This window comes from Capricornis sumatraensis, chromosome 4, assembly GCF_032405125.1.
Source record: "Capricornis sumatraensis isolate serow.1 chromosome 4, serow.2, whole genome shotgun sequence".
Classification (NCBI taxonomy): domain Eukaryota; kingdom Metazoa; phylum Chordata; class Mammalia; order Artiodactyla; family Bovidae; genus Capricornis; species Capricornis sumatraensis.
Window position 1 is genome coordinate 74,839,856 of NC_091072.1, and position 23,878 is coordinate 74,863,733.

General features: G+C 42.2%; 1 protein-coding gene across 1 annotated transcript; it reads right to left on the minus strand.

The window, feature by feature from the left end:
- TMBIM6 (transmembrane BAX inhibitor motif containing 6) lies at positions 1 to 16,529 on the minus strand. The gene is made up of 10 exons (XM_068969690.1): positions 16,453 to 16,529; positions 9,325 to 9,412; positions 8,847 to 8,955; positions 6,093 to 6,213; positions 4,851 to 4,899; positions 4,646 to 4,743; positions 4,364 to 4,443; positions 3,778 to 3,878; positions 3,032 to 3,107; positions 1 to 1,993 (listed from the first exon to the last, which is right to left on the minus strand). Exons 2-10 carry the CDS (start codon positions 9,378 to 9,380, stop codon positions 1,973 to 1,975), a joined length of 711 nt encoding a protein of 236 aa, XP_068825791.1. The 5' UTR covers positions 9,381 to 9,412; positions 16,453 to 16,529; the 3' UTR covers positions 1 to 1,972.
- Positions 16,530 to 23,878: the final 7,349 nt, after the last annotated feature.

The window sequence follows — 23,878 nt, forward strand, 5'->3', positions numbered from 1 at the left end:
TTACAAATTAAGACTATGTAGATTTCATATATTTCTGAATCAAAAACACCTTTGTCTTCACAGTATGAGTTAGAGAATGCAGCCTGAGCTGAAAACCAAGAAACTAGAAAAGAAAGGGATAACTACAGTGATTACTGTATTAAAAACCTGTTAGGCATTTTCTTTAAAAGTAGTTTTTTATATCATTCTTGGCACTGTTTCTAAAGAAAACTCCTTTAATCCCAAGCAAAAAAGCACAAGAGGTGGAGTTCGGCTTCAGGAGATGTAACTCAGATTCTCAGGCCTAGCAGAGAATCAACAAATTTATGGAGAGTTGCTAGTGGGGGGTTGATAGGAAGGAAATCCCTTCTGATAAATTGTCAAGTGACAGGCTGGGGACAGCAGCTCAATCAAGAGAGCAGCATCCTCTGCAGAAGCAAGCCATTCTTCCAGGTGGCATGCCACTCCAGGAACCACACGGCCTGCCAACACAACTGTCTCAAGGGGTACGGTGATGTGGTACACTGCGAACCAGCAGCCACTGGGTCAAACTGTATATACTGGTTGTGAACAAGGAAAGCCAAAAACGGTGTCCTATGGGCAATGAGTTTTCAATGGCTCCAGCCTCCTTAGGCTGAAGCTTTGTGGACAGCCAAAGCCACAACCATTCCCAAGGTTGCCTTCCCTTCTGGGCCAGCTGACAGTGGCAGCTCACGGGGAGCAGCTGGTGATCCCCATTAGTACTGCCCCCTACACTTGCAAACAGAAAGTTGCAGGAAATCAGAGGTTTGGTCACCCGGCCCCTGCCTAAAGGCAGCTGCAGATTTCTAGAAACCAGTGAACAGACCAAAGCCTAAAAGTGCATCTGTAAAACGGACATTTATCAACTGCCCCAAATCTCTGGCCTGATACTAATTAGTGCTCAGGTGGGATAAGACAAAAATGCACCTAAGGACTGTTCCAAATGCTGCCTCCTGAGTCATCACAGCCAGTTCCCCTGGTCTGAACAAAGATGCCCTTAGTGGAGATTTTGCTCTCTCCTGCCTCAAGCGGGTCCTTATCTGGGTTTGTCTGGAGGATTAGTTACAATCACCCTAGAGGCACAACCATGCCCCTTCCTTATCCTTCCTGTCCTGGGATCCTTAATCATAGTCACCTAATAGAGGCCACTCAGTAATTAAGATAGTGATTAAAAAAAAAAAAAAAAAGACTGAGACAGTTTGGGAATTTTCCGTATCTTGCCATACATAATCAGCCTTTCATAAAGGCCTGACAAGAATTTCCCTTTGTACTGAAATCCTCCCACCCCCATGGAAGGAAAGCAGGCAGATTCCCTGAGGATCAGATAAGAGATTGGGAAGGGAACACACACAAATCCACATTCCTTTTGTAATAGCAAGGCAGAAAGGTGTGTTTGCCAGACCAGCGGAGACTTGGGCAGCTCAGAGGAAGCTCAGCATCCACCAGAAGAGGCTTTCCGGTTTCCTTGTAGGGGCTGACACCTCAGATACAATGAGCCCAAGTAACAATGGGACCAGCAGTCTTTCCAGTGGAAAACACGCTGCCTAGTCCCACAGGAACTGTGTAGAAACCAAACAATGCTGAGGAAGGAAGGGCCGAGGCGTCTTTACCAAACAGTCCGGGTCCACTTGGTGAAGCTCGGCCGGAGAGCGGACTCTTGGAGCTTGCCTCTGCTGCAAACCCTGCTCCTTATCACGGTGGGCTGGCTGCTTGAGCAGAGGAAGAAGCTAGGGGTGGGGGCTGACAGAAAACGGGGGCGGGGAAAAACCCCAGGAATAAGAAGCCAAACTCCAAACTATATTCTGCTAATCAGTTTTTTGGATCAAAAAATTCAAAATAGAGAAAACCACAAAGTACAAAAGCTTTTCTGATGCTTTTCATTATCACAGAACACGCCACCTGTAATGTGTGCAAAGAGGAAATGAGGGGCGGAGGGAGAGGAAGTCAAATTGGGGAAAGCTGGATGGCTGCTTCACTTCTTCTTCTTCTTATCCTAGAAATGGAGGAAAATGACCCAATTAACTTCTGGTGTTGACAGTTAAGCTAAAACTCTTGAGTGAGCCAACAGCTGACTGCCTTTGATTAGGTACAGTAAGAAGGAAGGAGAGAAGCTACTTTGGTGTAGGAGGAGCTAAAGCTTAACCGTCCCCCAAACTGCCAGACTTGACAAGAATAAAGACTACGCACGTGCTCCCGCTTCTATCCGACGTGAAGCTAGGTGCACTGCCTGACTACTCCTGGCTACTCACTGCGGTGACAGCTCAGATCCCAACCACCAAAAGCTGCAGACTGGCAGTCTATCCTAAAAGAACTAAACGAGAGGCCAAGACCAACTTTCCATTAGGCCTGAGACGGAAACATAAATCCTGGGCATAAACCAACATTCAAAATAATCCAGTCCAGCCAAACTCTTCACTGCACTGGGAGGCCTGCTTCGTGCTCAGCCCATTCGTGGCACAGATGAGACAAATCCTATCCAGTCACCAGCATCCACCACTGCTGCCTGTCACTTTCTCCATTTAAGTTCCGTAAAGGAAGGCTTGTGCTTTCAGTTGTTCCCCTACTACTGGAGTGGACAATGTTTGCCCCTCGCTAACCCTACAGAGAATACCTCACTTGGGAAAAAAAAATTAGACCAACAAATGTATACAACCGGCCTATTTCTGAAATAAAGATAAGAAAAGCTGGCTGTCAATATTATCCAAATCCTCTAGGTTATGTCTTTTTGAGTTAAAGCTATCTTTACAGCCTTTAAATTCTTCATATATACTGTTTCTTGCTGAAGCTCTTTTCCTTCTGATACTAATCTTGGGGAGACATTTTCTAAAAAAAAAAAAAAAAAACCAAACAGAATTGTCTTTACTTGTTCCTTTTTATCCAACAGCTACAGACTTCTAGTTTAACTCATATTCAGTGGCCTGCCTTACAAGTACCCTGGACCCACACACAGTGTAAGCAAGTTCTCAGGTTTGAAGGACACACAGATGCTGAGAGCTCAGGAGCCAGTCTTTCCTCTTTGGGTGGTGCTAACCTTCTCATTCATAGCCAGGATCATCATGAGCTTTCTGAAGAGAGTTACGAAATCTAAGAAGAGGTCAACGCAGTGCCTGAAAGAGAAGAACCAGGTTATAAACTGCACTTTCCGCTTGTTTTTATCCACAAGCCCACAGAGGTACAGGACATAAAAACCTCACCCCAACCCCAAGAGTCAACCTCACCAGCACCCTACCACCAACTAAGTAAACCTCTATTGTCTGAGACCCTCTTTAACTCCATAAAGCCATGGAGCACAGAAAAAACATTTAGACTGTAAAGGCTTAAGTCTGAACCCTGAACAACCTAGTTGAGACTATGAGAAAATTACATTAAAAAAAAATTATATACATATCTTCTCATTGTTAATGGTTTAAAGACTACAACAGTATAAAGAGTAAAACGTGGAAGATTCCTCTCCCTCTCGTCTGCCTAGAGGTAACCACTATTCAAAGCAAGGATAATTAAATACCTATCAATAGTCCAACTTTTAAAAATCTGATGTCTTTCAGGAACTGAGAAAGACAATGCTTTCTGATGCATAGTTCCAAAACCCTGGATATTCCATCATGTATACCCCTGTAGGTTGGCCATGTAAGTCAGCCAGTGCCACCCGGTCCACTCATTCCTACCAATGTGCAAAGAGAGGTGAGTCAGACAAAAGATCATCCCAGAGACTCAGGAAAGAGCCGCTGAAGGGTAGCCTCCTCCTCCATACTTATTAAAGACCATTTTTACACTCACCAGATATAATCTTTATCTCCATTTTCAGCCTTTTCAATAATGAGTTGAGTATCAAAAAGGACAAAGCCACACATGACCACCAGCCCCATGTACAGGTTTGCCTGGGAAAGGAAGAATGAGGCGTTACCAAGCGGCAGACGTCGCAGAGAAACAGTCATACCTCTCTCTGGACTTTGGTCACTTCAAAGCACATCAAACACTGACCCTACAGACATCAACATTCATGGAACCTGAAGCCCACAATGAAGACCATATTACCTTCCCAAGCACAATTCTGCGTTTATTTTTTTTTAGGTCACTGAAAGAGCTTCAATCATTTTAACAAGAAGCCACTGCTGGACTGGTTTTAGAAAAATGACTTCTGAGCAAACCATCATCTCTACTGCAATGCCCAACCCCTGTTCAGTCTGTACTTTGACCTGCAGCAGAAGGTTCCACTCTGGAAGGGTTAGTGGGGAGGCTTCAAGAGCACTGCTCCATGAAGATGAGTTTTGGAGGATTCCTAGCCTATCCTGGTTTTAGGAGATTAAACACGAAAAAGAAACACAAGGTAAATGGGGACTGGAAAGTTATACGCAAATCTCACCTGGAAAAGCCAAACAGATCCGAAGAAAAGGTTCCCCAGGGAAGACAAGAGCATCAGGCTCATGGCCGACATCAAGATACCTAGAAGGGAAGACAAAAAGCCACCTTGAGAAAAGCTAACACAAAGTTCAGCAATCTCATTAAAGCCATTCTTTACTGTCTCCCCAAAAACAAAGGGTTTCATTCTCAACCCAACAATTACAAGTTGGAGGGAGGGAAAGGGTCCTAGGGAGAATTTTGGCTAAAGCAAAGATCCTCTTCCTGTTTTCCAGCCCATACATACCTCCTAGAAAGAGGTAGCTACGGCGCCTGGCATAGAGTGCACTCAGGGTGAAGCAGGTGAAGATCATTGCTGTGCCCATGAAGGCAGTGGGAAGGATGCTGTTAAAGGAAAAGGGCATTATATCAAGGGCTACAGGTATATAACCTTTGTTTAGAAGGTATCGTCATTAAGGTAGAAAGAGCTGAGACACTACTAACATAGTTACCTGGGGTTGATGGCAATGCACAAGTCCAGAGCAGGGCCCAGGCCAACTCCTAGGAAACAAAAAGCCCCAGAACGTAACATAAACACCAATTCTTGAAGGATTAATCAATAGCATGGGCATGCCTACAGTCCTAGAAAACAAAACATGCGGACTAAGATAATTCAGTCTCCCTCCCTTCCATCCTCAACTGTTTTCCAGAGAACATATACTTGACTAAGTTATTTATGGACAGAGCTGCAAAACCAAGTCCTTGGCTGAAAATCATGGATGACCCAGGAGGAACAGAGATTAGGAGAAATGAAGCAGGCATTTCAAACATTGTCAAGCTAAACTGTAAGGCTGAAAAACTCTGAAGAGCAGTGATGTGAGACTGTAATGTGGGCCAGATCAGGAATCAGAATATAAAGAAAGGATGAAGAGCAAAGTGGTGAAAAGTGGCCAACAACCTGTAGTCATGCAGACTGATTCCCTGTGTAGCAGAAAAGGCCAGACCAGTTCTGCAGGTTGACACTTGCCAGCAGGAGGGAAACCTGTCCCAGCTCCAATACTTCCTCTACTCTGGCCATGCCCCCTCCTCCTGCTCATCCCACCTCTTAACACTTTCAAAAACCAGCTTTTCCTGATCTAAAAATCTAATCTCTAAATCCCTTCCTTTCTGCACTTTCTTCAACACTGTACAGATTAGACACACTCAGAACAAGTTGTATTAACTCAAATGTTGCTCTGCGAGTATTTTTACTATGTAGCTTGAACTGTTTTCCTTAGCGATTATTCTAGAAGAGCTGTGCTTGTACTTTTCTTGAGAATCAGCAAAGTGCCCTGTAGGATGAATCTTGACGTACGGCTTTAATGAACTGTCCGCAAGATTCAGAACAGACGCTCCTACGAAAGTTGCCAGCGTTGAGTCCTTAATTAATTAAGTCAGATTCTCGGGCCGCTGTTTAGTCCTATGTCCGCTGTTAACAAGTCATGCTACCTAAGCTCTTAAACTTCATTCATTCAAGCACACAAATGGTTATTTTTGGATACAAAAGTAGAAGTCACAGTCACGAGTCACAAATAGCTTACCCTCTGGATGGGGGAGCAAGATACACTTATATGAAATAAGAAAGTAATACAAGATAGAAAAATACAGTGTGCCAGTTGGGATGCATCAGAATACATACATATTTTGAGCCTTGGTCTAAAGAGATACTAAAATACAGTGTTGCTCCCTCAAAATCAGAGCCATCCCAAACATACCTGTAAGGAAAGCAAATCCAGCCAGAAGTCCCAGTCTTTTTTGCTCAGTTTCATGGCTGTGAGGTGTTGCCATCAGCCAAATCATCAACCCCAAAGAGCCCAAGGCAGAGAGCAGGCCAGCCTGTCAGATCCAGAGTCAATAATTCAATAATTAAATACCTGAAACTATCAAATTTATCTTGCGGGAGACTTTATTGGGTTAAAATATTCACCTGAATGTCCTAATATTTGATCCTAACCTGGAGGCAGTGGAAAAGGCAGTGAAGGCAGAGGAGAAAAACCAAAAGCCTGTGGGACAGGGTTAGGACCATGATGGATGCTAGAGGCAGTCCATCCACTGTAACTACCCAGGTCAAATTGAGTCTTGCCCAAGAAATAGAAAAGATGAATCAAAATGACAGGTGCTTAAAGAACATTTCAATCTGCGGAATAAGTAGGAATGACTTCTTTTTGATCCCTTTAAAACATACACACACAAATATACATAGAGAGAGAGACAAGAACTGAATGACTGTGTACCCCCCAAAACTCATGTTTAAATCCCAATCCCCAATGTAATGGTATTTGGAGGTGGAGTCTTCAGAAAGTGAGTAGGTCATAAGTGTGGAGCTTTTGTGAAGGGAGATTAATGATCTTATAAAAGATTCCAGAGAGCTCCTTTGCCCCTTCTACTATGTGGGGACACAGAAGGTGGCTGCTTACACAGGAAGCCAGCCCTCACCACACAACACATCTGCCAGTGCTTTGATCGTGGAATTCCCAAACTGTGAGAGATGCTTCTTGTTTAAGCCACCCAATTTATGGTATTCTGTTATAGCAGCATGGATGAACTGAGACAGAATAAGAACCAAAATGGTAAGAGTTATTTTAGGGTGATGGGATTACAGGGTTTTATATTTCCTTCTTATAACCAATCTGTTTTCTAAATTCTCTATGGTGAACATGCATTAGTTTAAGGAAAATAAATAAATAAATAAAGCAAATGGGAAAAGTAACAGGCAATAGAAACAGAAAAAAATCATTAAAGATGTAGGCAGACACCGAAGTTCCTTCCTTCTTTTAAAGGTAGAGTTGATCCTCAGTGTTCACAGTAATTATGTTCTACACAGTCACTGTGAACAATGAATCAGTGATACCCAGCAAATGCTCCTGGAGGAAATGAAGGTTTAAGTTCTTTCGAGCACCTTGTCAATGTTTTTATCAACTGGCCTACATAAAATACAAAACCTTACTGAATGTGTGTTTTCTGGTTAAAGACACTTGGGTATGTAGTATTGACCCTTTCACACAACTCGTGCGCAGTAGCACTATAATTCATGCCTGAACGAAGTTTATCTAACACATGTATTTTCTCTAGAAGGCACATCACAGTATTGCATTGAGCAATACCAGACATTTGAGCGTTATGCTTGGGGCCATTTTAAACATCAAAATCACCAATGGAAATGATAAAAATGCCAAAAATGTGGACTAAATAGACCATGAAAAGGACACTTGTTGACACTATGAGAGCTTGAAAGAAGGCAGTGTTGCTTTGCTCAACCTCAGCTGGAACATGGTGCAGTGGACAACTTGAATTTTTTGCCACTCTGTGTATGGCTGCAAAAGTCCACAAAAGCACCACAAAGGCTGATTTTAGAGTTACAAATGAATCTTGGCAAGTAGGTGAATTCACAAATATGGAATCCACAAATAATGAGGATGACTGCGTCTCACTGAAAAAAGCCAACACAACCAGAAGCCAAAAGGGCCACTGTTGCCTAAAAGGCACAATGTTTTGGTCTAAACTCGAAGGATCAAAGCTCTCTCTTTGAGTGTCCAAAGTAATTTTTCACACAGCTTCTGCCAGGAGATGCCTGAGCATAGGGGTGTCTGAGCATGCCACTCCCCAGCTGTGGCAAACGCCAACACAAGTACATCTCCATATTTACACTAAAAAGGACAACTCTCAAAGGGACCAGTCTTGGTTAGCGAGCCTCAAACTTTCTGGTTATTCCTCAACTGTTCCTTTTATTGATGCCAAACTCAAACTTTCCCTCAACAAAGGAAAATGAGTTGTATCATAGAATAAAATGGACCAAGTCCTTAAAGGTCTCAACCCTGTCTCTCCTGGAAATTAAACATACAATCAGTGTTTTGTATCTAAGTACTCCACTTCAGGCAAAAAGAGGAAGAATGGAAGAATAGATAAAAAGGTTACTGTGCAAAGTCACCCCAGCATGCACGTCAAGTCTCTACTCAGTGGGTGGGGGCCTCGTACGTCAGCAGCTCAGCATTCAGTGTCAGGGTCAAGACATCCTGTGTTCAGTATCTAGAGAGGGCATAACTGCCAGAAAAAGTAAATGGCTCTGCATGTCCTGATTTATGACTGGTTTTGGCTGGGCTTCCCTGATAGCTCAGTTAGTAAGACAGACCCCTGTTCGATTCCTGGATTGGGAAGATCCGCTGGAGAAGAGATAGGCTACCCACTCCAGTATTCTTGGGCTTCCCTTGTGGTAAAGAATCTACCTGCAATACGGGAGACCTGGGTTGGGAAGATCCCCTGCAGAAGAGAAAGGTTACCCACTCCAGTATTCTGGCCTGGAGAAAGTCACAAAGTGTCGGACATGACTGAACGACTTTCACTTGGCTGGGTGCAGATCCCAAACTACTGAAAAAGACTACGGAGAGACACAGGTTTTTACCACCCTGCTGAGCTATTTTCTTCCTAATGCAATTTATGCCACAGCGACTAGAGGAGAAAACTGCTCTTACCTGAATGAAATGGGTGACCACATGGACATAGGCCCCCGCAGCCGCCACAAACATACAGAGGGCAAAACTGGCATAAACCTTCTTCAGGTGCTGCTGTGTCGAGGGGGTTCTAGGAAAGAAGGTTAATAATGGCCATCACTCCAGGACCAATCTATTCTCTAAGCTAAGGATAATTTTCCTTCTCAGGGAATATATGAAAGTTTTAATACAATAAAGAAAGAACAGAAAATCTTAAATTCTGAGGGAGGCCCCACAGCCCAGAATTAACAATCAGTACCCAAACTATAATAACTAACTGGCTTTCCAGTGACCACACAGCAGCCCTTAAGAGTCTGGATGCTTTTATCAGATCCTCTGAACTCTAGCAAAGTTAATAGGTTAGTTCATACATGCAAAAGTTAATACACCAGGAAAAGGAAAAGAAAAAAAGATATAAAAGGAAACTTAAAAGAAGCACAGTCAAGGTCAAAGCACTTACATGTGGGAAAATTTAAAGAGTGCATCGAAGTTGATCTTCCGATCAAATATATTCATGATGCTAGTGTCTGTGGGACACAGCCTCCGCTCTGTGGAATCAAGCATATAAGAAAAGTTATCTGAAAGCTACAGGGACACACAAAATAACAAACAACTTTCTTTTAATTTTTTTTAAATTTCTTTACTTTTTACTGAAGGATAATTGCTTTTCAGAATTTGTTGTTTTTCTGTCAAACCTCAACATGAGTCAGCCATAGGTATTTGTTATGAAAAACAGCAACATACGAGTTCAGAAAAATGAAAGTTATCTGAAAATCCCACTGCCCTAACACCACCATTTTCATTTTTACATATTTCCTTTTAGAATACATTCGCAATCATATGCAACCAATTTAAAGGGGACGAACTCATCTTCTGCCCAAACTGTTTCATTACCAGCAATCGATTTCCATTTTTTCAGCAGGTAACTTGCCCCTTTAAAAGACATACTGTTTCTTTGAGAAACAAAGGAAACTTTTTTTAAGTTACAATCCCCAAAGTGACTTCCTGTGGAATCCTGGGCCATCCTTAAGAGTTCACATGCACTGCTACCATTTGTTTCCTGAAGTTCTCTCTCACAAATGAAAACAACTACAATGGCTGGCTTGCTTCCTGATTTCCCCTTTCCTTTCTCACCCACATCCCTACTCACCTCAACAGCACTGTCAGTTTTGTTCTCAAGGATGGATACAGTGAGAAGCTGCAGAACCTACGAGAGCCACGCCCCTCACCCCTAAGTCACGGGACGCTGGCCCTCTTGATCGAGATGGTGCAATGATTGCAGGCCGTTGCACAGCCAACCACAGCCTTCCATAACCATGATGAGTACACCCTCCAGAGAACACATTTATAGGGTGGCAGAATCCAGCATCTGGAAAGCGTCTTTGTTTAAAGCTTCCATTAAGTGCTCTAATGACATCCCTGGACAGAACTTGCAACAGCACTGAAGCAACCTTCAGAGCCAAGTTTCTCTCACAACAAAGCTAGAGTGCCTCTTGCTTCCAATTTCAAGAGTTAAAGGTGGGGATGGGGAGGGGGGTTAAATCCTCAAATACCCTGGAGGCTGTTAGTCAGAAAGGGGCAACATTCTGTAACCAGACCCCACTGAGTGGAAACTGTGGGAGGGGAGAATGCCCCTTTGCTCTTTGGCATTTCCCAGGGGGTAATGACTACCTCTCTTACAACTGCTGATGGTAAAACCAAAGTCATCAAAGGTTGTTACAATAGGGAAGGAGGTGTCAAATAAGAATTTCTCCATGATTTAGTGTCTTGTGATTTAAAATCATTAAAAAATTAATTAAATAAATAAAACTAGTTTTCCCCCACTACTATCAACTCTAAGTTTTTTAAAAAATCTATCAACTCTAAAATTTAAGTGAAACATGTAATTATTAAATTTTCTAGATGCAAAGGTAAACAGCAACTGTAGTAGCAACTTTATGGGGAAAATGCAATAAAGTAAACATGTAATAAATATGACAAGGTGTATATGACAACTTCAGAACTGTTAAAATCAGAGGGGAAAAGAGTTAGGACTTAGAATCAAGGAAACATATGACAGTTTCCTCTTGGTCTGTTCCAAATAGACAATAACATACAGACAAGTAATGAGTTAAAATTGTTCTTACAAGTTTTGCCAGACAGACTAAACACACCAGTTTTCAATCTTAGCTTTAACTACCTGTGCTCAGAAGCGTAGAGAAGATACCTACATTCAATGGTTCCTGTGTAAACTCAGCTGAACAAGATTAAATTGCATTCATAACTCAAAAATAGCAGCTCCCATACCAGAAGTATTTTCAGTCCCACGAACAGTCAGTTCTCAGCCCAGCTTGAAGTGTTCAAAACCATTAACCAAGTAACTCAGTTAACATTCCAGAGGGCCCCCACAGTTAAGTGAAAATCTTTGTTTAAAGATTTGCTTTTTAAAAAGTACAAAGAATTCCCTGAAGTCTGGTGGGACTCCATGCTTTTACTGTCAAGGGCCCAGGTTCAGGCCCTGGTCAGGAAACTAGGATCCTGTAGGCCGAGAGGCTCGATCAAAATAGATAAATAAATAAAATGTAAAGGCACATTAAAATAATTTTTATGTTATGTGTATTTTACCAAAATAAAGGAGAAAAGTATACTGCAAGTATCTAAAAAGGTACTCAATAAAGGATTTCCCCTAACATACATTGAAACCCATTACAGAATGGATACCAGCATTGGTTTGTCTCACTCTGGACCCCAACCCGTACAGAGTTCTACACTCCAATCTGAAACAGGAAAGTGGACAGTGCCTCTGAGACTCATGGGAAATCTGCCTGCACTGCATTTGTAAATGAGAAGTAAATGTTCAAGTGTTAATCATAACTACATTTCTTTAATTTAGAGACTCATTTTATGCTTTCATCCTTAGAAAGGCAGAATACCAAAACTTGTCAAAATTGGTCACGCATACACTGCTAAAGCTTCACTGGAAGTGTCACTATCTGTGGTTTCCCAGGCTGGCCTCTCTGCCAGAGGCACCCGAAAACATTGCATAGTTCTACCAAGAAAGAAAACCTTAAGTGAACACACTGCTTTGAGTTGGTATTCATGAGGTCTGCTTTAGTTTGAGGAAGGAAGGGCAGCGGGGGCAGGCAGAGGGAGACAGGAGTCAGACAGTGTCATCAATGAACACCTGTGTCTTCTCACATACTGTTAAATCTCCTGTTTTATCCTAAGAATCTTCCTTAACCTGTCCTAAAACATAATATTATCAACAGCCAAGCCTTAAATTAAGTAAATAAATAAATAAATAAACTCTCCTCGATCTTATTCTAACACCTATTAAGTACAATGCAAATGAAACATGCCCAAGTGGCCAAAAGCTATGCAAAACAATCATGCATTTAGGATTCATTAAAAAAAAAAATCCTTGCCTTTGAAAAAGAAAAGCTTGCTGACTTTTGGAGCCAGCACAGAAGCTGCCTCAGTGTATACAATTTAACAACATTAAACCAACAAGTCAAAGAAACATTGGTCACACATTTATTTAAACATTCAGTGTGTGAATTATATGGTTCCTCATTCCTCTTGTAGTAAACTCAACCATCTTGAATCCTGTTCCCACACATCCAAAAGGATCTGACTGATACCAAAGAAAAATCTCATGTTAAAAAAAAAAGGGGGGGTGGAGCAGTAATTTTGTTAGCAGTTCTTTCTACTAAATAGCTTGTAGACTCTGTACAACCATGTCCCTGGAACAGTGGTTAACAAGGCCAGCTGCCTCGAACCCTGGCTACTTCCTTAGCTGTATGATGCAGCAAGTTTCTGCCACTTAACCTCACTGTGCTTCAGTTTCCCCTTTTGTAAGAGTAACACTTAATATTCCCTACTTTATAGGAATGAGGACTAAGCGAGAGAATACAAATAAAGTGGTCAGAGCAGTGCTTCATACGTAAGACCAGCTCAATATGTTAACCATTGTTGTTACTAGTGTAATTCATTACTCTCATGTCCTCAGTGCATGACTTCCCTTTAAAAAAAAATTTTTTTTGTTTAGAATCATTTAACGGATGTTCCAAACACACCCTTTATAGGGCTACAGGTGGTGGCTTTCCCTTTTTAAAAGTCTAGTTTTAGAAGACATTTATCTTAGACCTAATTTATATACACTCTGTATTTTACTTAAAAAAAATATTATCCAATAACTAATGCACAGCTAGCTATATCCTGAAGGCTTAACAGTTATATAATGAGAGAGTAAAATTAAATGGGAGGAATGCAGAGTCTAGGAAAATTATAAACTGGAATTGAAAGGAACTTGGTTAAGCTTACTACTGATTAAAAAGGTTTAAATGGCATGTCTCTCTGCTGGTACATTTACACTGTCTCTTCTGTCCCCCAGGACCACAAAGGTGTTTTGAGACAGCCTAATAACCACTAAGTGATCGTCTGATGTAGAAAAGAATTTGATGAAGTAAATGGTTATTTATTAGCTTGATGGTTTCCTTGCCACCCCTAGGAGGCAGGTCAGTTTGGTTTTAGGAAATCCAAGAAATTCTGTCTCGGCTAGGGCTGTCCTAGATTTGGATTCCAGATGTCCCAGCCCATCCCTTAACTTGGACCAAAATTCCTGGATCAGGTAACACTGCATCTCTAGGAGGCTGCCTCAGAACCTAACAAGTAACTGGAGATGGAATGTCTATTGCCTTCAATAAATTATTTTTTTGCATCAAGCTGACACTACTAAATCTCCCTCGCTATAAGCACAATTGTTTGACAGACACTGAATCATAAGAAGGTCTCAGTGTCCTAAGTACATAATCATCTTCCACTATAAACCAGCAATCCCTCCCCAGTAAAACCATATTCAGCCCAAGTGAGAGCAGGCATAGATTAGGACAAACGGCACACTCACTCAACCCTCATTCCTAAAGCTCTTTTTTTCCCCAAGTGTTCTGGATTCCAGTTAATTGTGCAGGAACTTTTCTCACATAGTTTGTTGTAATCACTTTAAGAACCTGCATCTGATTCATCTCGCTATCCCCCACACTTAAATCTCCGGAGTAAATCTAGATGCTACTATCTAATGAAGCGTTGCAACCACACATCAGCGTTTCCCAGCTGGCTCAGAGAGGAACTTACCTTAAAGGGTCATTCAAGTGGCTCTAAAAGCCAGTCTACAATTTTTCTCTCCTTGGTTTGAATACTGTTTTTGAAAACAAAAATGTGTATGCGTCATATAAAAGCTACTCCATGCAATTTAGTTAGTAACTCTAGAGAAGAGCAAGGTAGAGTCAAAGACATTTCTACCAGTTTCTACACCCAAATCAAAGTAGCAAAGGAAAATTTAGCAAGATAACGCATCAAGAGAATATTCAGTGTTTTCCCAGAGGAGACTAATACCCTTGGGTAGTTTATGAAATAAAGTGAAACTCTTCAGGCCAGCAACGGTACCTCCTGTAACAATATCACTGACTGCATTTATATAAAAGTTCACAACTTTCAAAGCGTTGTATTATATACATGATATCCTCTTTGATCATCATACACATGAAGAAAGGACAAGAGTGATCAGTACCTCTCTAAAGATTAAAAAGACAGTTCAAAAAAGTAACATAACAGCATCATGAGCAGTGGATTTGAAGTTACAAGTCCTACCATATTCTACCACATAATTTTGGGGAAATCACTTTACCTAAGGTCATCTAGGCTTCCTCATCTGTGAGAGAATGATGATTAACACCTTCCCTATCAAGCTCACTGAATCCCAATAAGAAAATCTCTGTGAAATTACTGTAAAGTGTTAAACACTACAGTGGACATTAAACAGACATTAGCGCTGACAAACATCAAAAAGTTAAACAGTAGAGCCAGGACAGGTTAGGGTAAACTCTAGTGCTCTTTATACTATTACACCCTAGAGCAGAAAAGCAAGTTTTCCTTAAAGCAGTTTCAGCTGCTGGTCAAGAGAAATTGTAAAACAACTATGACAACAAACACATCCTGATTCCTCTTATACTTTTCTGTATTTTTCAGCATTTCTACAGTAAATATCAACCACACACATATGTCAGGAAAAAACCTGAAATGGCTGACCAAATATCTGGATTAATTTCACCTTTCCTATTCTTTAGGAGAGAGAGACTTCAGTGGATCAACAAGGGGGAAGGGAGAGAAGGAAAGAAAGAGGGTACTAAGCCAGGTTTCCACAACAAAATAATGGAAAAGGGAAACACTCAATCTAAGTTACAGACTGCACTTCTCAAGGATTCAACCATTTCCTCCACTGGAGGAAAATGGCAGAAAATCTAAACGTCAACATACTCTTGAAGCAAGGACAAAAAAAACATTAGAGGAGGAAAAAGAAAACACCGAAGAGAATTAAGTCAAATAATTACAGAAAGGTGTTTGCAGAAGCCATGAGAATTGTGGTAATGAAACTTTTATCTTTCCTGAACTTAATTCTTAAACTACACATTCAACCAAAAGATAAACTTGAAATAAATAAGTAACTAGACTAGAAAAGCCCATTTGCCGTTAACCTTTAACCTTGAAATTTCTGTTTCAGGCACAGTCAGCTCTTCTGCATGATTACACATTCATAATCGAACTATTGCTGGAACAGAGTCTCAAGTTCAGAAAGGTTTTTGTTGTTGTTTGGTCAATGAAAGGCTGATGAAGCAGGCAACGCAACCTGGGCAGGCACCGGGCTGCAATTCCTCACTTAATAAATACACAAAAATACCACAGCTCCAGCCAGTAGGTCCTAGAGAAAAAGGAACCCAAAACTGCCCGAGCGACGCCTTTCCTGAGCGAACTTTGAGAAAGACGCCCACAAGGCCCGGGACCAGCAAAGCCAAAGCCACCTCACCTGTCCAAAGGTAACCAATCAGATCAGAGCGGGGCTGCCCAGTGGGGCTGGCAAACCAGGCCTAGCCCTGGTCTCTCCTCACCTCCCGCCTCTGCTGTTGGCTTCCAAGTAACTAAGATGCCTCGCGTGTCACAGAAGAGTGTGACATCACCCGTCCCGCCGTGACAGGGCAGCCTGTCGGACCAGGTACTCCCAAATCCAAGCCCCCGCCCTCACCCACAGGCGGCCTAGCCAGAGGCCTCCCAGCAGGCCAGCAATCGGTGGGGAGGGGTTGGGATGACCACAAACCCGTAAGGTTTCGCTTTCATTCTCCTCAGAAGGAAGGGGTGTGGGGGGGGGGAGGGCGGGGAAACGCGCCCCGAATTCAAGGGATCGAGTCTAGGCCTAGGCAGTTTACACTTGGGCGGAGCAGAAGGAGGGACGCGGCCCGGGCGGGGCAGGAAGGCCAAGAAAAGGGCCTTCGATAATATTTACGCGCAGAATCCCCGCCTCGACGCCGCGCAAAGACCCAGCAACCTTGCCCCCCGCGTCTCCCCTGATACGGTACAGTTGCGCATGCGCCATTGTAGTTCCCTCTCTTCCCTCTCAGCCTAGCTTTCCGGTGTCCAGCGGCCGAGTAAGGCCCAGTTCCCCCAGGATGCAGTCCGTCCGAAAACGGTGATTACTTCCACTATTTCTCAGGCAATAACTGCTAACCTTCGTTCCATTTCTCACTCCCAACCTGCGCACTCCTAGCTTCAGACATACCTTCTAACCCGCCTCTCAGGAGCCCACAGAGCTCTTCTAACACCGGATGTGCTTCTGACTCTCCCAGTGTCCGCTCCAGACTCTTTACCTTGAGTCCCCGCCCCTCGAGGGAAGCCCCGCCCCCATATTCGGACTAAGGCCAGTCCTCATTGGTCGTTGATTGCACTTCTGCCCTTCCATTGGTTGTACGTGCATAAACAGCGACTGCTTACTTCAGAGCTATTTGCTTAACTCCCTTGTCGATCAGGACTCTAGCCGCCAACCAGCGTCGTTGCAAAAGACCTCCCCCTTCTTCCTGCATGGTAAGGACGGGTCGCGGTCCAAAGCCGCCTCTAGTGGACAAAGGGAAGAGGGGCAGGCCCCACCCAAAACACAGGGCAACTAATGCAGCCTGCAAAACGCGTGAGGTAGCGCTGCAAGTGTCAGGATTCTGGTTTAGGCCTGTCATGTAATGTTAAAGGGGAAAACAGATTCAGAGAACACATAGAAAAACGCTGTCACAAGGGCCAATTTACCGTGAATCTCAGTTCAGTTCAGTCGCTCAGTCGTGTCCGACTCTTTGCGACCCCATGAATCGCAGCACGCCGGGCCTCCCTGTCCATCACCATCTCCCGGAGTTCACTCAGACTCACGTCCATCGAGTCCGTGATGCCATCCAGCCATCTCATCCTGGGTCGTCCCCTTCTCCTGCCCCCAATCCCTCCCAGCATCAGAGTGTTGGAAGCCAACCGTGAATCTAGTGAAGCTTAAACTTCAGAACACCTATGGAAGCTCAGTGAATTCTCCAGGAACGCGAGGAAGAATTAACAGCCCCAGTCCTGCATCGGACGCACAAGCCCACCCTGAAACTCCCTCTCTGAGCCTTAATGGTGGATCTGGGGTCGTGGGCGGGGCCAGCGGGCTTCCAGGACCACCTCCCTGTCCACCTTGCTTCGGAGAGGTGGATATTATTAGTCCGATCGGTGGGAGGGGAACGAGGGTGGCTGTCTGGCCGAGCTGCCCTGACAGCCCTGAAGAAACTAAGCCATGGAAGATCAAAGGGCTCGAGCTCTCCGAGGCCTCCTAAGCAATACTTGCACAAGAACTTATAGTAAGGAGTTATGAAACTGATTTTAAAAAGTTTCTACACCATGTTTTTTTCAGAACTATGTTTTTTTGCTGATTTATTTTTCTAATATCGCTATAAAAATAATACAACATGGTCATACGAAGAGGCAAAGAGTATGCAGCCAAAAAAGTAGGGAAAAAAAGCTTATAGTGGTTTGCAAGCAGTTCAGTTCAGTTCAGTCGCTCAGTCGTGTCCGACTCTTTGCGACCCCATGAATTAAAGCACGCCAGGCCTCCCTGTCCATCACCAACTCCCGGAGTTCACTCAAACTCACATTCATCGAGTCGGTGATGCCATCCAGCCATCTCATCCTCTGTCGTCCCCTTCTCCTCCTGCCCCCAATCCCTCCCAGTTAGTAACAATAACGTAATTTTTTTTGATTGTGTGATGTTTGTGGTTTTGTCATTATTTTAAAATCCGTAATTTATTAATATTCTTATTCTAAATAAATATTGACTTTATTACATAATTTTGTATTCTTTTTCTGAAATACAGCCCTACAATTGTAGATGTTTGGGGCTGTACAAAACATAGATCCACCCCTGACCTTCATTTTACATATAAGGAAACAAGCCCCTGGACAGAAAAGGTTCTAGCAAAACAAGGGAAGAAATTTAGATTAAGCATTTCATCAGTGAATATCAAATCAGAATGAAAGATTTAGGAAACTGCTTTCTAGAAGGATAGGTTATTTTTTCTTTTTTTTTTCCTTTGGCAGCATCTCTCTGATTCAGGGTGGAACCCAGGCCCTGGGCAGTGAAAGCATGGAATCCTAACTGCTGGACTGACAGGGAATTCCCTAGAAGGGTAGAATGGTTATCTTTTTTCATAAAGAATACAAATGGGCAGGGTATGATTCTTGGAACACAAACTCAGATATGCAATAACATTTTATTTTTTGTAGTGCAACCTAATGTTTACTCTGAAACTTATTCCATCAGAGTGGAAAAAATATATATTATCAGTCTTCCTTGAGATTTCTGTCCCTCTTCCACCCTAATTTCTGTCACATTTCTGGGGCTAAAGTGCTTGGGAACACTATCTGGTTCCTGGTCTTTGATCTACACAGGTTGATGCAGAAGTTTTTACATTTGTACTGGTGTCCTTTCAGGTATAGCAGTAGCTATTTCCTTCCCATACTTAAGGCACAAGAAACCTTTTGTCAAGCTAATACTGAATTATCCACCTAGAACAAGAGGTTGCTAAGAATTTGGCCTGGATAGTGTTTACTGACATAGGTTACTCATTCATTGAAGACATAGATTATTCACTCCATTTCTGGCTCAGGGTCTTTCAAGAGGTTGCAATCAGATGTCAACAAAGGATGCAATCATCCAAAGGACTGACTGAAGCTAGAGGAACTACTTCCAAGGTACGGCTGACAATTTGGTGCTGGCTGTTGGTAGGAGGCCTTAGAAGCTTTCCAAATGGGTTCCTTCTTAGGGCTGTTTGAATGTCCTCACCGTTTGAGGCCTGGCTTTTTCCAGAAAGAGCAATCCCAGAAGCAGAGACAACTAGATGGAAGCCCTTTTTACAACTTATCCTCACAGTTGCATAACAATCACTTCCTTATAATAAAACCCTTATTCCCAGAGCCCTGTCCCGAGTCTTGTGCCTCAGAGGGCCTCATGCTTTGGAGAGCCTTCCTAGAAATTTTATAAGTTCTCCTCATGTGCCTGGGACCAATCTGGGCCAGTTATGCCATCAAGGTTCAGCCCAGATTGGGTCCTACTGAGCTCTTGTTCAAATTTCTCCCCTTCGTGGAATTCTCCGATTCCAGGATGCCCAAGGAACTCTGGAACTCATGCCTATAGCATTATCCCAAGGCCCTGTGATCAAGTCTCTGCCCCAAGAGGGTAGCCTGATCACTCTTGCTGGCCAGGATAGTATTTCTTTTGTGGAATCCATGAGATTGGATCTCCAGGATCATGCTGATACGCCTACTTGGGGGTCAGACAGAAGATAAACTGAGGCCTCTGGGCTGTGAAGAGTCTTCTACTAAGCCTTGGGCTCAAATTGTGTGTGTGGGTCCCTGTATTGATCCTTTCCTGTTCGTGTTCTGACCGTGGAGCTGTGTGTGGTCCATAGCACCAGAGGAAACAGAGTGACTGCCGGGATCTCTTCTCCTGTACATCACCACACACAGGCCACCCCCACCCCACCCCACTCCGCCACCCATCCGACCACTGACACCCAGGACATTCACTCCATCTCCTTCAAAGACTGTGGAATGTATGTCAAACAGTCCTCTGGGCGTAGCCCCACCTTTCTCCTCCAAGATCACTTCTGAGTGCTTTTAAAACTGTTGGCCCACAGTGTCAAAAGGCCCTTCCCAACTAAGGTCCTCTTCTGTTTCTGAATGCTGTGATGATGCCGTGTTCCCACCCACATCAGTCTTAACTTGTGCCAAATGAGTGCACAAATGACATTATGCCTCTTGTTCTATCCTTGATATGTGGAAGGTAGGGATGTGGTTAACACTGAAAGAGATCACAGTCTGAGAATGCTGGGATTATGGTTTAAAGAGTATAAGAGAAGACATGCTTAGAAGGAATGTTTATCCATTCATCCATTGACATTTGGGTTGTTTACCCTTTTTGGCTATTATCAATAATGCTGCTGTGAGTAGTCATGTACAAGTTTTTGTGTGAAGATATGTTTTGATTTCTCTTGGGCCTATTCTCAGGAGTGGAATTGCTGAATCTGAAGCCGTTATTGGAGTAGTTTTTCTGAAATGGCCTTGAATGCTTGACACTTATCAACAGAGTAGGTCTATTCCCTCTCCCTTGGATCAGAACGAGCTCATGACTACTTCCCATAATATACTATAGAAGAAGTATTGCTGTGTGACTGCTAGTGCTAGGTCATAAGATACCATGCAGCTTCTGCCTGTTTCTCTTGGAGCACTGTTTCTTGGAATACTCTCTGGAGACTCTCTTAGAACCCAACTACTAGCTTGTGAGTCTAAGCTACTTGAAGAGGCCTTGTATAGGTTCTCCCATCAACAGTCACAATGGAACCAACTTTTGAGTCACCCTAGCCCAGATGTTACACATGTGAACAATGAAGTCTTTGGATGATCCCAGCCTCCAGATGATTCTAGCAATTCATCCTTGCTGTGCCCTGTCCAAATTCCTATCTCATAGATTCCATAGGCTTAATAAAGTGGTTGTTGGTTTTTGTCATGGGGTGGCATGGACAAGTGTGTTTTTCCTACAAATCAGTAAGAAAAAGACCAAAACCAACATAAAAATAGGCAAAGGGTATAATAGGCAGTTCACCCAAGGGAAAAACCAAAGGAAAGTATGTTCAGTCTCACTAGTATTTAGAAAAATGCAAATTGAAACAGTGATAGACCATTTTACACAGATTGGCAAAATTAAAAAGCCTGATAAGGCCAGCATTCATAAAGTGGAAAAACAGAAAATCATATGCTACTGGTGTAATGGAAAACGATCATAAACATTTTGGGGAACAATTTAACAAGATCTAGCAAAGCTTAAATGAACATACCTCATAGCTTCTGGGGATATATTAATATTTTAATGCATATGTATAAAAATATAAAACTAAACTCTTCATTGCAACAAAAAGTTAGAAACATGGTATATTTATACCATACATTCTCAACAGGGGCAAATATCACCCTGAAAATGGTGAAAATTGGTTCTTAGGGGGTCAAAACTTAGGTGTGGTTTGTGGTTTGTGAACTCCCCAAAGCTCAGTTCTATCCAATGAAAATCTTATTCCTTAGTATGTTTTTCTCTTGTTGGAAGAAATTAAATTAAAATTAAATGTTATTCATTTAATAACTGGTAGTTAACAAAATTTTCTCTTTGAGGAAAATAACGAAAGAAAGGTTGAGAAACAGATTTACACAGTGAAAAACCAGTGCAGCTGCTACAACAAATGTAGTAGATTTGTATGTATCAACATGGACACATCTTGAACACAATATGAATGGAAACAAATTATATAATGTTACACCCAAAATGGTACAACTGACTTAAATATAAAGTAACACTCAGAATAGTAATGTATATATTGTTTAAATATTGGGTTGGCCAGAAAGGTCTTTGGGCTTTTTTCCGTAACATTTTACAGGTTTTAGAAAATTTTTTTTTAAACTTGGACTTTTTTGTGCAAACTTTTGTCCAAAGCTTGTATAAACATTGGGCTTTCCTGGTGGGTCAGATGGTAAAAAAAAATCTGCCTGCAGTGCAGGAGACTCGGGTTTGGAATCGAGACTCGGGTTTGGAATCATGATAATAGGGGTCTCAGAGGATGCTTCGTGAGTGAGATTAGGGAAAGTTTTGATGTATTTATAATATCCTATCTTTACGAGAAATTTTCTGAAGAAAAAGTTATGAAATCTTAACATTCATTAATTGTAACCAATGGGAACATGGTCATTTATTAATATTGTCTGTGCTTTTTTCTTCTCCCAAATTTTTCAAATTGAAAGAAAGTAAAAAGTTAAATATTTAAAAAATTCCTATTTGTTTTAGGTGTGTGTGAAGTGCATTTAACTGGGTCTGTGTCAGTGAAGGGCTTATCCAATTTAATGAGAGAATATGAATGGATGGAGCAGATAGAGTTTGCTTATAAAACAAATAGCTTTTTTAAAAACCCTGCCTGCTTTACCCCATTCATATCATTCTCCTGGCCCTGAAGATATAGATGGGTTTACCTGGTCCAGAAACCCTCTGCTCTCAGGCCCCTACAGACCTCCCCTCCATCCTGTCTCTAATCCAGGGGAGGGAGATTCTTCTTAGTTTGGTGAAATGAAGGTCCTTTTTTATCTGTCCAAGACACTATGCCCACACCCTTGAGTACTTTGCCAGTAAGTGAAATGCTTAGCAGACATTATTTGTTCACCGACCCTGCTCTACTTGCCATATCTTCCACGAAGAGAATAAGCATAAAGTCTACCGACTGCATGATGGGGGGAAATAGGAAGAAAACAAAGGGGAAAATCTTAAAGTGTGATTTAAAGCACTAGGCCATAGCTGCTGTTGAAGTACCTACTATCTGATAGGCACTGGACTCTAGAGCCTTTAAAAACATTGTGAAATTTAAGCTGACAGGATTCCTAAATTAGACTTTGTCTTCTTTTCCCATTGCTTCTTTATTTGTCCATTTCACCATTTACCCTTTGGTTCCCATTCTACCCACCAATGCCAAGTTCAGTTACATAAAACGCACCTCCCAGGAGGGCCTGGAACTTGGCTTTTAGAAAGCATAGGCATATTCTTTGGAAATGACTCAAGGAGACTGTTTCCAAACAGCACAGAGACCCAGGGATATGGCCATCACCCAGTCTACCTGAAGATCCTCCGAGTGTATACGTCCAACCTAAACTTAAGGGAACAGAAGACCAACCATCTATTTACCTGGGTCTGGGAGGTTTCTCAGAATGCAAGACTTTTAGTACTAAAAGCAGGACAGGCAAATTGGGACAACTGCCAGCCTCAAACCTGGGACAGAGTGGAAGTCGTAGGATAGAGGGCTAGGCAGGGAGCATAGTAGGAAAAGGGAAAGCTAAGTGACCACCTCCCACAAGATAAATTTGAAGGAAAATTCTGTTGGGTTTCCAGTTATTTTAAGGAGTATAGACGTAACTAATGACCGAGAAGCAAAAGACCTCAGAAAGATTTCTTAAGCTTTATAACTTCCTCATATTTGTAGTGTTATTTTTTGTCTGTTTTTATTAGTGAGCAGAAGCAAAACACTTGTGATTATAGGTAAGATTTTTCTGTTTCTATTTTTTTTGTTTTTGATTTTGGCCATGCATCACGGCTTGAGGGATCTTAGTTCCCTGACCAGCTACTGAACCCCGAGCCCAAAGCAGTGAAATCACCAAGTCCTAACCACTGGACTGCTAGGGAATTCAGGTAATTTTTTTTTTCCTTTGCTTTCTATAATAATACTAGTTAATATGCATTGTGCACTATTTCTTACATGTTAGTCAATGGATAAGATGTTTTGTGTGTATAAACGAATTTAATTCTTATAATCACCCTGTGAGGCAGGAACAAATACTACATTTAAGATGAGGAAATTAAGACTCAGTTTGCCCAAAGTCACAGAGCTTCAATTTGAGCTCTGGATATCTCATTCTAAAGCCCTTATTCTTAATCATTAAGCTATACTGCATCTCATAAAATTGGCATGTGTTGTTAACGCAATTTTGTAAAGTTCTGTGTGTTTGTATGTTTTAATGAAATCTTTGAAAGAAAAGAGCAGTTGTACTTGACATTAAGAGCTTGGGGAGCTTAAAAAATGGTGAGGAAGGGACTCCCCTGGTGGTCCAGTGGC

What these genes read in the sequence shown, in the direction of transcription:
- TMBIM6 (XM_068969690.1), bottom strand. Translation starts at nt 9,380, where the DNA reads ATGAATATATTTGATCGGAAGATCAACTTCGATGCACTCTTTAAATTT. An exon ending in TGGATTTGCTTTCCTTACAG is followed by an intron (nt 4,900 to 6,092) that starts GTATGTTTGGGA and finishes TTTGTTTCCTAG; the next exon opens with GAGTTGGCCTGGGCCCTGCT. An exon ending in GATCTGTTTGGCTTTTCCAG is followed by an intron (nt 3,879 to 4,363) that starts GTGAGATTTGCG and finishes TTCCTTTCCCAG; the next exon opens with GCAAACCTGTACATGGGGCT.